The 13269-nt window shown below is 41.5% G+C and overlaps 1 protein-coding gene across 2 annotated transcripts in view; it reads right to left on the reverse strand.

The window, feature by feature from the left end:
• Positions 1-13269, reverse strand: part of Orc2 (origin recognition complex subunit 2) — a 53571-nt gene that overhangs the window by 19668 nt on the left and 20634 nt on the right. For both annotated transcript variants that reach the window (XM_037423671.2, XM_037423672.2), the window contains 3 exons: positions 8679-8811; positions 4665-4764; positions 789-932 (listed from right to left, as the gene is read on the reverse strand). In XM_037423671.2, coding sequence (XP_037279568.2) covers positions 789-932; positions 4665-4764; positions 8679-8811 — 377 coding nt within the window. The remainder of the gene's footprint in view (positions 1-788; positions 933-4664; positions 4765-8678; positions 8812-13269) is intronic.

Below are 13269 nucleotides of genomic sequence, written 5' to 3' on the forward strand. Positions count from 1 at the left end.
CTAGTGTTGCAACTTTGTTCGAAATATCGTGTGTAAATAAAAACTCATGTTACATAGGATTTGGCACATCAAGCCAATCAGAATGCACAGCGATTTTCGTCCTAGTCGAATGACCAAACATCCTTCCAAAAAAAAGTTTCAAATAGGCATAATGTTAACTCGCTTTTCAATGCCTCTTACAAGCCGTCTTTGATATGTGCACTCACGAAATATAAGAACAGGCACCCCTCATGCACACTAATCACAAAGCCTGTTGCACTGACTGTACAAGTACTAATGTGGTGCATCAATTTCCCGTGAGCTGTGCAAAAGTTTCTATTGGTCAAACAGGACAGCGTTTTAATGAGTGTGCTTGACCACACGGCAACAACGTAATGAATGAATATGGTAGCCATTTATTCGACTATTGCAAGAAGTGCGCATTTGTTCCCATGCTTGAAAAAACTAAATTTATGAGAAAAGGAAAATCTAAGACAAAAAGAGAAATTTTACAGCACGTTTTGGATCAGCTATGAAGGTCACAATTGTGTTAGTTCACCCTCTCTTCAGCTATATTCAAAAAAGATTGCTATTATGATTGGTGAGTGTCTGATGTGTGCATTTTTATTTTAGGAATGCATGAAAGGCTGGTTTTTTTGTAATACACAATTCAGTTGGCGCTCAGTACTTGTCCCGCAGTCTTTGTTGTCCTTGTTCCATTCGCGGCACTATAACTTCCTTTGCTACAAAAAGACACCTTGACAATGAGCATTAGATTACCCAGAAATCAAAAAAACATTTATGCTTACATAAAGCAGCGTTGATGTGGTCCACCGAAGCAATTATGTGAATGTGACAAGCAGTTGAAAGTGTGGAGAGTATTTCTTGGACTTTGGCGCTCCTCAGGCCCATGCCATCAATGTTGTTGATCAAAATGAAAATGTCTTCAGCATCTGACGAGACAAATGGTGGAGGCAGGCACACTGAGGCTGGGTCATGGCAGCTAAGCAAAAACTCATTGGAAATAAACAAGGAGCGAGACATAGTGCTATCAAATGTACCTTTCAATTTAGCATGTGAGCAAATGAAAACTAGCCCCACCATTTCCAACTCATTTTGCCATCAGTAGAAATGTGATTGCCTTAGCAATGTGAAGCCACTTCTTTCAGATGTAGTAAGCACAGCTGTATACAATCAGACAGAGCATCAGAAGCAAAAGCACTAGTTAAACAACAACAACTGAAAATTTATCGCATTACATCTTGAAACACTCAAGATTAAACCTACAGCGGGAATTTGTCCACGTGATTTTAATGGCAACCATAAAATACAATGCATTATTCGAAATTGCATGCCATCAATCGCATGCCATCAATCGCATGCCATCAATCGCATGCCATCAATCGCATGCCTCTAAAGTACAGCGGGAATTTGCCCACGTGATTTTAATGGCAACAATAAAATACAATGCATTATTCGAAATAGCATGCCATCTAAAGCTTCAGAAAGTCTAACACCAAATGTTGGAAGCTTTGCACACATCCCTGGTCAAGTGCTTATGAATAAAATTGAGCCTACTCAAGGTTTTCTTTAACGTGGGGCAGATGCTTGACAGAAAGTAGCACTGCTTCTGGAATCACCATGCAACTGGCCTGAAAGGACCACGTAGTTCGCTGGTACGTGCTGTCACCTGATTCTTATTAACAGCGTCGTCATCAACAAAATTCATCTCCAGCAAAATGACCATGGCTCTCTCCTAAAGCAATTTCTTTGCACTGCTTGCTGCTACAGAATCTGCATGGATGCTACTATTATGAGATGTAACTGCATTAGACAAGATTGAAGAACTATGAAACTTAGAAACATATAGCAGGGATGATTGATTGATTAGTGGGGTTTAACGTCCCGAAACCACCATATGATTATGAGAGACGCCGTACTGGGGGCTTCAGAAATTTAGACCACCTGGGCTTCTTTAACGTGCACCAAAATTTGAGCACACAGACTTACAACATTTTCGCCTACATCGAAAATGCAGCCGCTGCAGCTAGGATTCGATCTTGCGACCTGCGGGTCAGCAGCCGAGTACCTTAGCCACTAAATCACCACAGCGGGGCCGAAACATATAACAGTGAGAGTCCATTTTTGCAGACATATTGTCCAGTTTTATGTAAAAATAATATTGTATTACTAAGCGAACCACACAAACATACATTGCTCCTATGGGTGAAGTGGGAAAAGTTAAAAAGAACTATTATCCAAGAAGGGATATTGCGTAGTAACATATAAACATGATTACACTGCTTCAAGCATATAACAGGGTGCTTGCTTTCTGTGGTGATAATAGGTTGTGCCGCAGGTTCAGTTTACAATCAGCGATGTTACTTTCGTAATGCTTCACATTCTTTAGATTATTTTCCTATTTGCTACGCCTTCTAAACACACTAAACTTGTAAGAATTGCTGAACACCGTTATATTTTGCACAAGGTTTAAGGAGAGCGTACGTGGTGTCCACATTCTTTAAACCTGCAAAGCTTACAGAAGAATTAAGAAGCCTTCACCCATTTCGCAGCTGTACACTTTTCATGCCTTTGAAAAGGCAACAAACATGGTGAAACAAAATATTTAATGTATAGAATTAATTGGCACCTACAAGGTCACACTCGGCTTTCACTAACAAAGTTAGCTAATGGTTTATCCATAAGGGGAAGGCAAATACACTATTGCCCTTCTGGAGCAGAGAAAAAACAATATCGCAACAACTACAAACGTTACACATTAGTAGACAACGGGTACCATATTTACACGATAAAAATGTAGGTCAACCCCCTATAATCGCATGGCAAAAAAAGAGAGAAGAGGAACAAGAACAAAGCATAAGTTTGAGGACTCGCTTCCTTTGTTAGGCACAATATTTAATTGATTAAAAAAAGGTGCTCAAGCACAATTATTTTTAAAAAATTATTTACGATGTATAAAAAAAAACAAATTCCCGTGTGCCAAGGCTGCTTTATGACAGTGCTTGAACACCTGGTTTAGAAGAAATACGCCAGAGATTGTTTGCAGAAAGACTTTACAACTGAAATCACTTTTCAATTTTAGGTCGACCCCCAACTTTAGATATCAATTAAGACAAAATGGGTCAACCTATAATTGGGTACACACAATTTATTCTCAAGCTGCTCATAAAGAAAGGCACAGTTTATTTTATTCTTTAAAACTATACCGCAAAGAACAATGTATAAGATAAAAACCTGATAATGTGTAACTGATCACTTCTCGTTTTGTGTGTGTGTGTGTGTGTGTGTGTGTGTGTGTGTGTGTGTGTGTGTGTGCGTGTGTGCGCGCGTGTGTGTGTGTGTGTGTACACACAGCCCAATGCATTGCATTGCAATGCTCTGCATTGGGCTGTACTGCTAAAGGGTGCACACCGTTTGGATTCTGCCATTCATATAGCTGAGATATGATGCAACGACTCAAGGTACGTACTTTATTAATATGCATAAACAAACAATTTTCTCTGATTTGTGCTTAGTACTAGAGCTGTGGGAATAGCAATGTTTTGGGTGCTAAGTGAATTATATAAATTCACTTCGCACCCAAAATATTGCTCGGGATAATATTGAAGAGTGAGTGCGAATCAAATCAAATATTTTTTAATGTTTCTCAAATATTTAACGAATATTTTTCTACTTCAAAGCAAAAGTACAGAAAAAAAAAACGTGTGAGAAAAAAAGTTATCAAGATTTGTCTTATGAAACAACAGCATGAAAGTGTTTCTTTTGGCTACGTTTGGGATGTGCTGGCAAGGTAGTGTTTCATGGCTGTCTCGTCAAGAGTGAGGCCATGCCAAGAACGAATTTCATTTATGTAGTACATGATTTGTTGCAACAATAGTGTTGCTGACAACACTTTACACGTGAAAGGCAAATATGCTATTTCCTCAGCCTCTCCTTCTCTCCCAACTTTTATAGAGAACCAACTGATGTGGCGGACAAAGGTGTACTCCCTTCAAGTCCACAGTTCCATATCTGCCTTGCAGACATCTGAAATTTTGGATGTTGAAAATCTTCTGCGTTTGTTTCTTGAAATTCCTGCTCGAATTTCAGGTCCAAAACAGCATTAACTGAGCCACCACCTCTGCCACAACTTTAATCTCTATGTTGGAAGCAGCGTCTTCTTGAGACAACACATTCGCGAGCGTAGCAGAGCTTTGCTACAATACGACAATGCAACGTGGTCAAGCATAATTAAAAAAAATATTTGAAGGGGCCACTGTTTATCTATCGTACGTTGACGGTATTTGTCTAAGAAAAGTTTCAATAGCTAGAATAGTAACATTCTACAGGAATCGAATTGAACAGCAAACACTATACAAAAAATATAATAAATTATGAATATTCACACACACACACACTTATTACTAATAGCTGTACATTAAATTTTCAATGATACTACTTTTAATATTAGACGGCTTTTTTTTCTTCACTCGAGCTGTACTTTGCTCCATCATTGTGGTCACCTAGGTGAACAAATATTCCAATTTCTTTAGGACTAAAAAAAAAAGAAGCCTGGAAAATACTTTACGTTAGGCACGAAAAGCTATCATTCTTGCTACCTGAAAGCCTGAATTAGTTGGCAGAAAATTCTTCTAAGAATGATGATTAGTCCAAGAATGATTCACCATTTTTTGAGAAATGTTCGACAATGTGATTCACCGGAGCCGACCCAAGAAATGACGCAGCATTGCCACTCGGGATACACTGCAGGATGCTGTGAAGAATCTGAGGTAAAAGAAAAAAAAAAAAACTTCAGAACGGCATATGCTCAGCAATTCGAAAAAGTTGCATAGTCATGTCTTTTGTTAAATTTTCCTACTGTGTCTCGATTATTTATACAGCAGTATTTGTAAATAAATAAAAAAATAAATTGAACCACAAGCTCTTCATACTTTTAGGCTTGCGGAAAAAAACACCAATGTTGAAACCTCTTGAAAATAATTTCTTAAACCGATGAGAGAAACGATGCACGTACGGCATGAGAACACATTTTCTGGGGTTATTATGAACCTTTCTCATTTCAATCGGATGAAATTTACACTTCTTGAGCAGCGTCTGACACAATGCCGACACAAGCGCACGCACAGGAAACACCGCATTTCTTGACGAACAATCTGTTGCCGAAAGCCAACAAGACATTTCTACGCGCAGGACTTTTTGAGGGCTAGAATAGTATTGACAGTCGTGCAACAGCTAGGGAGGTTCATTTTGCCCACTCGTCAAAAATTTAGGGGACTTTAAAGCTTCGCCTTTAGGAGTTGAACGCGATAGCAACATCCTGTTCCTAGTGCATACTTCAAACACTTAGTGCATGAAACCTTTTCGAGCCTGCTATGCACCCACTACGTGGCCTTAAGGGAATAGGCACAGTAGCATGTGTGGCTTTTGTAGTGGGTGACTGGCTTTAAACCGTGAAGCCACTACGATAACATGTTCTGATGCCCACTGGCAGTGGGTGCTTGTACCACATATTAGTACTGCAATATTTCATGTTGCATTGTGAAGCATGTATACAGGATGCGTGTGTTTGTAAAGCATGAAAGTTACTTTAACTGCATTTCCAAACAGAGGAAGTACTTTTCATTGTATTCACAAGCAGACACGTGGCCGTGTGGTAGAACAGCCGCTTGCCACGCAATCAACCCGGGTTCCATCCCCATTCGAATCCAAATCACCTTTGTTCAATCCCCACTCTAACCCAGGATTTTTTTACAAGTCATTTTTGTATGGTTACCAATTTTTAGGTCACCCATAAGATGATTTTTCGCTCACAACCAACGACGCCGACATCAACGTTGACACTGACACCGACACCGAAATTCCTGCGAAATGAGCTCTTTAATGCTATCACATTAGTAATTTTAATCAAGCAATGAATGATGTGTCAAAACAGAAACCGAAACAGGGAGTTGCTCCCTCGTACATGATGGGTATTAATGATGTCACGACATTCACATCTGATGAAGCCCCCAAATCCGCTACACACTGCCAAAGTTGGCCATACCTCACTTTCCTCTTTTGGCGTGTGAAAAGCAGGTTGACAATGTCAGCGTACTCCACAACCCGAGCCTCAAGACACAGCTCGGGGCCATACAACGAGCTGAAGAGGTGGTGGCCAGACACAGCCTGACCACTTGATCACTTGGTGAAAACTACTCTTTTGACATAAATAAAGTTGTTTTTCTCTGTCTCTCTTCAATGCGTAATCAAGCTGTGCCAACTCGTCTGAACTTGCCAATGACAACAGCGATGATTGCAGCTGCTATCCGAGTGCGGAAGCGTTGCCTTTTGATTTTGACCCGCCGGTGCGTAAAGCATCCGACGTGCCCCGAATCGATTTTCTTGTTGCTCAATATTGTGCATACTTACCCTCGTATTCAGAAATGCCCCTTGACTTGAACTCGACTTGCCACTGCCTTTGATGCAGCACCGATGCGTTTGAAATGCGCATTGAAGGTGTTGGTAAGTCAAGTTCAAGTCAAGCAGCGTTTCTGAGTACGGGGGTCAGTGTAAGACCCAATGTCAACGATGACTAACACGCTGTATTCATCTGACAAACTGAACTGTCCTCAAGTTGTCATCCCCTCATAGAAGAAAGCGCGCGCTGCAACCGTCTGCTGGGCAAGGCGGGGCTTTGAAAAAGAGTAAGCACTTATGTCACATACACAGGGTGGTCCACGTTTATAAGTGTGATTCCAGAATCAGCTACCAATTTTTAAAATTGATTTTCCAAACTTACCGGTTGTATAATTTGGCACATATTACCATGGTACTGATGAGAACATTTGTTCAAAGTTTTATTGAAAGTAAAGAATATCGAGAAATCGTCGGAGTTCCTCTTTAAGGGTACAGCTGCCTCTAGCTCCTGCATCTATTTCACCATAACAACGCATGCTTGCGTCACAGCAAGGACAATTTTTGGATTGACGCATGGGGGCTTGTATTATCAACTATTCCCCTCGATTTCTGTGTCCCCTATCGCAAGAAATAAGAAAAAGAAAATCAGAAAATAAAGAACACCAAGGACACAATGGAATTCGAAGCCAAAGCCGCTGTATGCCCACCCAGTATTCTACCACCGAGCCACGCTGGTGCTTGGAAATAGTTTTAAACTGGCTTGAGGCAGGCTTGATGCTGGGAAAGGAATCACGTCAATATGAGTAATAAAGTGTTTTAGAAGATCAAAGGAACAACCAAGCATAACACAATACGAATAGTGTGATGAGTGGGTGGTCCAATACTCCAACCCATTATAAAACTTGTTTTTAATCCTCTATTAACTGTGGCGCATACCCACTTCAGGCATAATTCTTCTTCATCATCAGCTACTGTATAAAAAAGATTGCACAAGATTCCTAGCAAGTGTGTAGCGAATACCACGATTCTCCGAAGAATGACGAAGGATAGCATAGTGAATGCTGGCATACTACACAAAAATTATGATTATGTATGACGTAGTGGGTATCCAGCAAGCGTGCTTGTAACAGTTACTCGAAGAGTGTTTAGAAAAGGCTCTGAAAAGCTGCTCTTCTAGCTTTTGCTGTGACTGTGCTGCGTGTCTCGTGCAGGTTTGGCGTTTTCTGATTGTTTCGTTGCGATGGGCTACAATAATCACATACACAGCAAAATTCAAGCTCGCATTCGAAAATGGGAACCATGCCACTGCCAAGACCTTCTGAGTGAAGTTTTCCATGTGACCATCAGTATGGAAGAAAGCCGAAGAGAGCCCGCATGCTAATACACAAGTTTCCTGCCATTGAAAAAGTCCTTTTCAACTATGAGCAAAAAGTTAATCTTTCGGTATCACCGCGTTTGGAGACTTGGTTTCTCCCAGTGTTGTCAAAAAGAGATTCGAACACATTCTACGGCACCAAGAACGATTCACTTTGGAAGGGCGATGACCGCAGTCGCAACAATTCACAATCACACCTCTCGACTAGTGATTCCGACAAGACAGCACGAGACCATATCTCGCTAGTTAAAGTATGTGCTAATTGTGTCAAATAAAGTACACTTAGTTTTTGCTCAAATATATTATCTTTATTTATATATTGCACAATGTAGGACTGTATACTATTACACTTTAGTTTGGATGTGTTTATGAAATCTCCGTGTAATTTACGCACCCGTTTTTTGGAGCTCCAAAACTGTGACATAGAGTGTGCGAATTATGCGGGTAAATACAGTACATATCGAGCACAGAGATGCTCTTACATTTTGCTTCTGTCGAAAGGGAGGTGCCGTTGATTAAAATTAAACCCGTGCCCAAGAGGCTATACGTAACCGCACCACAACGTGACCACTAAAGTACCACTGTGGTAAATGTACAAGCCAAAGTTTCCATCCGACTGCTTGCTACAAAGGGCATAGCACTGAATCAACAAATTTCTTCCAGCATGTCTAGGTCAGACCTAGCCTTGATGAAACTTAATGGTGAATGTTTGTGCCTAGGCTGAGCACAAACTTGATACAGTGAGCTCATGCCAGGCGCGGCCTGTGCTAGATCACGTACACCTGTGCTAAGCCCAGACTTCAAATTCAGGCCCGTACCATGCTCTAGCCCATGTCTATGCTGACAAAGACCTCTACGACATTCACCATACTACTACGCAAGGCACTTTTTAATTTCAACCTCTTACCTCTGTGTAGGATAATGAAGGGTTGAATCCATTGACAGTAACACTAGCATAGTCAGCCAGCACAGCTTCCTTGAAATTTCGAAGAAGTTTAAGTTTCGAGCCAGGCCCGTGAAGAAGGATTGTGAAGCCTTCCCTTAAAGAAAAGAACAATAGTATGATGCTACACAAGCGACACATGCTCCAGAGCATAACATCCCAAAGGTAAGGCAGTGCAGCTATGCCAAAAGAAAAAAAAAAGATACCAGCTTTCAATGCATGGACTAATGCTGAAGGCGAGATTCAAGAGAGCAATGACACATATTTTCAATGCCATAAAAAATCTACCGTGAGATTTCATCACAAGTAAAAGGACTACACTGAACAAGTATGTCAGTTCGGAATCACACAGGTCTCGCACTAAAACCAACCTCAAAATGCTAGATCTGGCATTTCTGACAAAGCATGATTTCATGACGACAAAGTTCGCAGCTGTTGTTATACATAATGCCAAGTAAAATAATCAGCCATAAAAAGTTTTGAAAGGTACTCGGGGCATTTCTGCAGGCATGCAGCCATCACTGGAATGAAGGACACCATCACGCCTTATAATCATAAAACTAAGCCGAGTTAGAGGAAACAAGTACCACAGTAAAGTATTGAGAGCTCTATGATGACATGCAGTGCTTATTTTTGATGGTTTAGACATTTGGGACCTTCCTTTAACATAGGGAAGTGACAAACTGGAACAGTACCTCTAACACATGACCAATTTTTCAAGCGGTATTTGGCGAAGAGTGATGAAAATCACAAATAAAAGCTTGAATGTCAATGCCATCTTCTGCATGGGCTACCTACCTATACTACACTTATTTATATACAAGGTGTTCCAGCTCAAAAGCAACAAAGAATAAAAAATTAAAAATGAGTCCTATGCATCTCCAACTAGCACGATATTGTTCTTAGCTGTATGTGGGATGTCGGAATATTTCTTTTTATCTTCCAAGCTCAGTAATTAAAAAAATGTTTAATGACCTTTCTAAACATAGACTCTAGAAAAAATTTCAAAACAAAAGTTGTAGCCCTTATCCAAAAATAACAAGATTTTCAATTTACGGTAAAATAACGACGAGGGTTAATTTTGTTCCAGCGTTTGTTTAAAGTGCGCAAAATTCAAAAATACCTTGTGATGGCCGGCTAAATGTGTGGTGCTTTTAGTGCCCTCAAATGTAAGCTGAATGAATTAGCAAGGGCTTCTCACGGCCGAAAGTTGCTTGAACAGGCTATCGGTGATTACAATGAACGTTAAGCGATGATTGGATGATTAAAAAAGAAATACCGAAGACAATAAACTTCAACGATTGATTGATTGATTTGTGGGGTTTAACGTCCCAAAACCACCATATGATTATGAGAGACACCAAAAAAAAAAAAAGAAACAACAATCAACTTCAACGAAAAAGTGGCCACCACATGCAATGAGATAGGACACCGGAGGCAGCATTAGGCACGGCGCAGTCTTTTTTTTTCTTTCCTTTTTTCGAGCCAAAAATGAACATGATGGAGGTGTAGAAGGTGACATTTTGATAAAGGATATAAAAAGCCCGCTGGGAATATGTGGCAGCTGCTTTTTCTTTGAAGTTGATTGTTGTTTCTTCCTTTTCCTTTTTTTCAACGGTAACATCCAGCCATCGCTTAACGTCCATCGGGGTCACTGATAGCCTGTTCATGCGACCTTCGTGCGTGAGAAGCCTTTGCTACTTCGTAGAACTTAAATTTAAGGGACCTAAAAGCATCGTACAATAGGTGGCAATCACATGGTATTTACTTAATTTCACGCACTTTGAATAAATGCCCGAAGAAATTTAATTGTCTTAATGTAAAGTGAAAATTTCAGTATTTCTGGATGAGGGTTACTAGATTTGTAGAAAAAATTTTTCTCTAAAGCCAGTATTTAAAGATATTTAGTTCATTAGGCAATTTTATTAGTTACTATGCTTGGCAGATAAAAAAATTGTCTGACGTGCTACATACAGCAACTAACAATGTTGCACTACTCATTTTTAATTTTCATTGCTTGGTGCTTCATAGCTGAGACCACGTAAGTTGAGGAGGTGCATTTATGCATGAAGATTACACCATAAATTGAAATTCAATTGCGCCATGCACTGTAGTGGCCAAATCAAGCTCAACAACAATTTTAACATCTCGAGTGCCTGTAAATGTAGGCTGAACAGCACTTATTGTAGATAAGCTCTGTGCAAACTCGCAAGGTGGCGGAAGGGTAAAGACAACCACCCGTGATAAAGCACAAAACTACAAGGAATCACAGATTTCCTTGTGGCTTCATGCCATAAAGAGGTGGCTGCCTTTTCTTTTTTGAACAGCACTTACCATAAAAGATATATATATATCGAATTTTATTTGATGGAAGATGCAAGGAGTACAAAAATGGGCAGATCCCACGCACCGTGGGAGCAAATGTAATGCAAACCAATCAGTGAGGAGGACCTGCACAGTCAAAATAATCATGACCACAGGAGTGTGTGGCAAGTGGCGCCTTCTGACAACAACTTGCAAAGCTCAAGAGTGCTAGCTGCACATCCTTTTTTACCTGCTTAGTGTGAATGCCACAACAAGCAAAAGGTGCCACTTCTGCGGCAGCCGTGCAAGCACTGAGCAACCTAATCATGATGAAAATACAGAACTTGTACTGACGATGCTCAAGGCGTGCCACACTACAGATTATTAAGGGTTGTTACGTGGCTTACAAGACATGCTTTGCCTCAGTTTTTCTCATGTAAACATATGTGATAAAATTATTCAGCAGACTTATTGGTGGAACACAATCAGGCATGCTGCAACTTCTTGTACTGCTCGGAGTTAGTATTGTGCTCTCATTCATAAGCACAATAAATAAGAAACAAAGCTACAAGAAAATACGCATGTATTAAACAAAAACAACACTGAAAAAAAATTGTCTTCCATTCCTGATCACGACGAAGTTCTCGTCAAACAGAAATATTTTCAATCAGGCAAATTACTCAGTGGTTCCGCAGCGACTACGTAGGCATCGCCTCACGTTATCTCTGGTATTATGGTGCATGCGTACTTGAGGTGAGCGAACGAGTCGGTTGGCAAGCAATACAGAACGCACGTGTGCAGTGCACACTCTCGAGCTTTTCAAACAGCCATAAGAAGGCATCGCAGTGCATTTTGCCATGCGCTCCCGTGGTATTTAATATTCTAACTGCCACTGTACACACTCCACTCTTTGGCTTTGAGACAAATCAAGGAACTCATGTGATGACATGTTATTTACCATCGCAAGTTTGTCATGCATGCATATACACACCACGCTAATGAAACAACCATGACACGATAGTCATGTCACGACCTTGCAGTCGTGTTTGTCACAAACCAATGTCATTCCATGCCAACTTTCATATTTATCAAGATAAGGAAGTGGCCATGATAGCACAAAGACCATGTCATGTATGTCATGACACACTTGACAAGCATAACATAATGTACGTGTCGTGACCTATCATTTATCTTTATCATACACTGGTGTCATATCACGCCACTTGTCTTATATTGCCACACTCCTTCCTCAAGTGTTGTTATCACCCTTTTACACTGCAAGTAATTCTCAGCATAAACCGTGCCTGCAGTATTTAAGAACCTTCAGGACTGTAGTAGATAACTTTGTCAGGATTACATGCACAATGTGCACAATACAGATAATTCGGGAATCTACGTGGCTGCTAGCGATAGCACTGAAATATTCGGCAGCACATGTATAAATGCCGACACGCTTCACCGCTTGTCAGTCAATAGATGGCTGACGCTCTGTTTGCCTCTATCAGTGCCAGTGTGTATCGCTGTAATCTGCCTTTACATTGTAGTGACACGTATCCCGAAGGAGTACGGCCACTAGCGTGGGTCCAATCTTAGCGAGCCGCAGGGCACGCGTTAACCGTCGCCGTGGCGAGAACACGATACTGCTCAAGGTCGCAACACTTTATTGTCTGTGGCAACACCAAAACACAGTACAGCCCATTGCAAAGGCGCGGCTGGAAAGCAGATGGGCTTATCCATGCCACTGGTGCAAAGTACCACACAGGGTGCCACGAGCGCGTCTCCGTGGTAAAAGTGATTCACGGAGACACCGGGACCAAGGCCCGGTTGCTCGAGCGAGAGCAAAGGTGCTCGTGTTGGCTTCGAAGAGATACAGGTTGGCGTAGCCTGGCCGCGCACTAGGAACCCGCACCACTCTTCGACCTAGCGTTCGGAAATGGGGGCGGCATAAAATAAGCGTTCGCCGCGAGCGCAAGGTGCTGTTGGCGAAGTCCGAACGAGTCCCACAGGGAGCTGACAAATGGAAAAGAAAAGCGTGCTTAGCCCCATGTCGTCCTCAGAGAGGTCTCTCCCTACTCCTGACGCGCACGCGCAAGACCTCTTGGGAGACTCTGCGGGCGGCGCCACAGTCGACATCCGCTACCAGGTGAGAGGAGCTAAACGTCACTCCGCTCTCCCAGCGCGGCAGACACGAAGGAGGGGAGTCATGTCGGGACATAAGAACGGAGAAAGACGCGGCAAAGCCCGCGCGAAG

Source organism: Rhipicephalus microplus, chromosome 4 (assembly GCF_043290135.1).
Source record: "Rhipicephalus microplus isolate Deutch F79 chromosome 4, USDA_Rmic, whole genome shotgun sequence".
Lineage (NCBI taxonomy): Eukaryota > Metazoa > Arthropoda > Arachnida > Ixodida > Ixodidae > Rhipicephalus > Rhipicephalus microplus.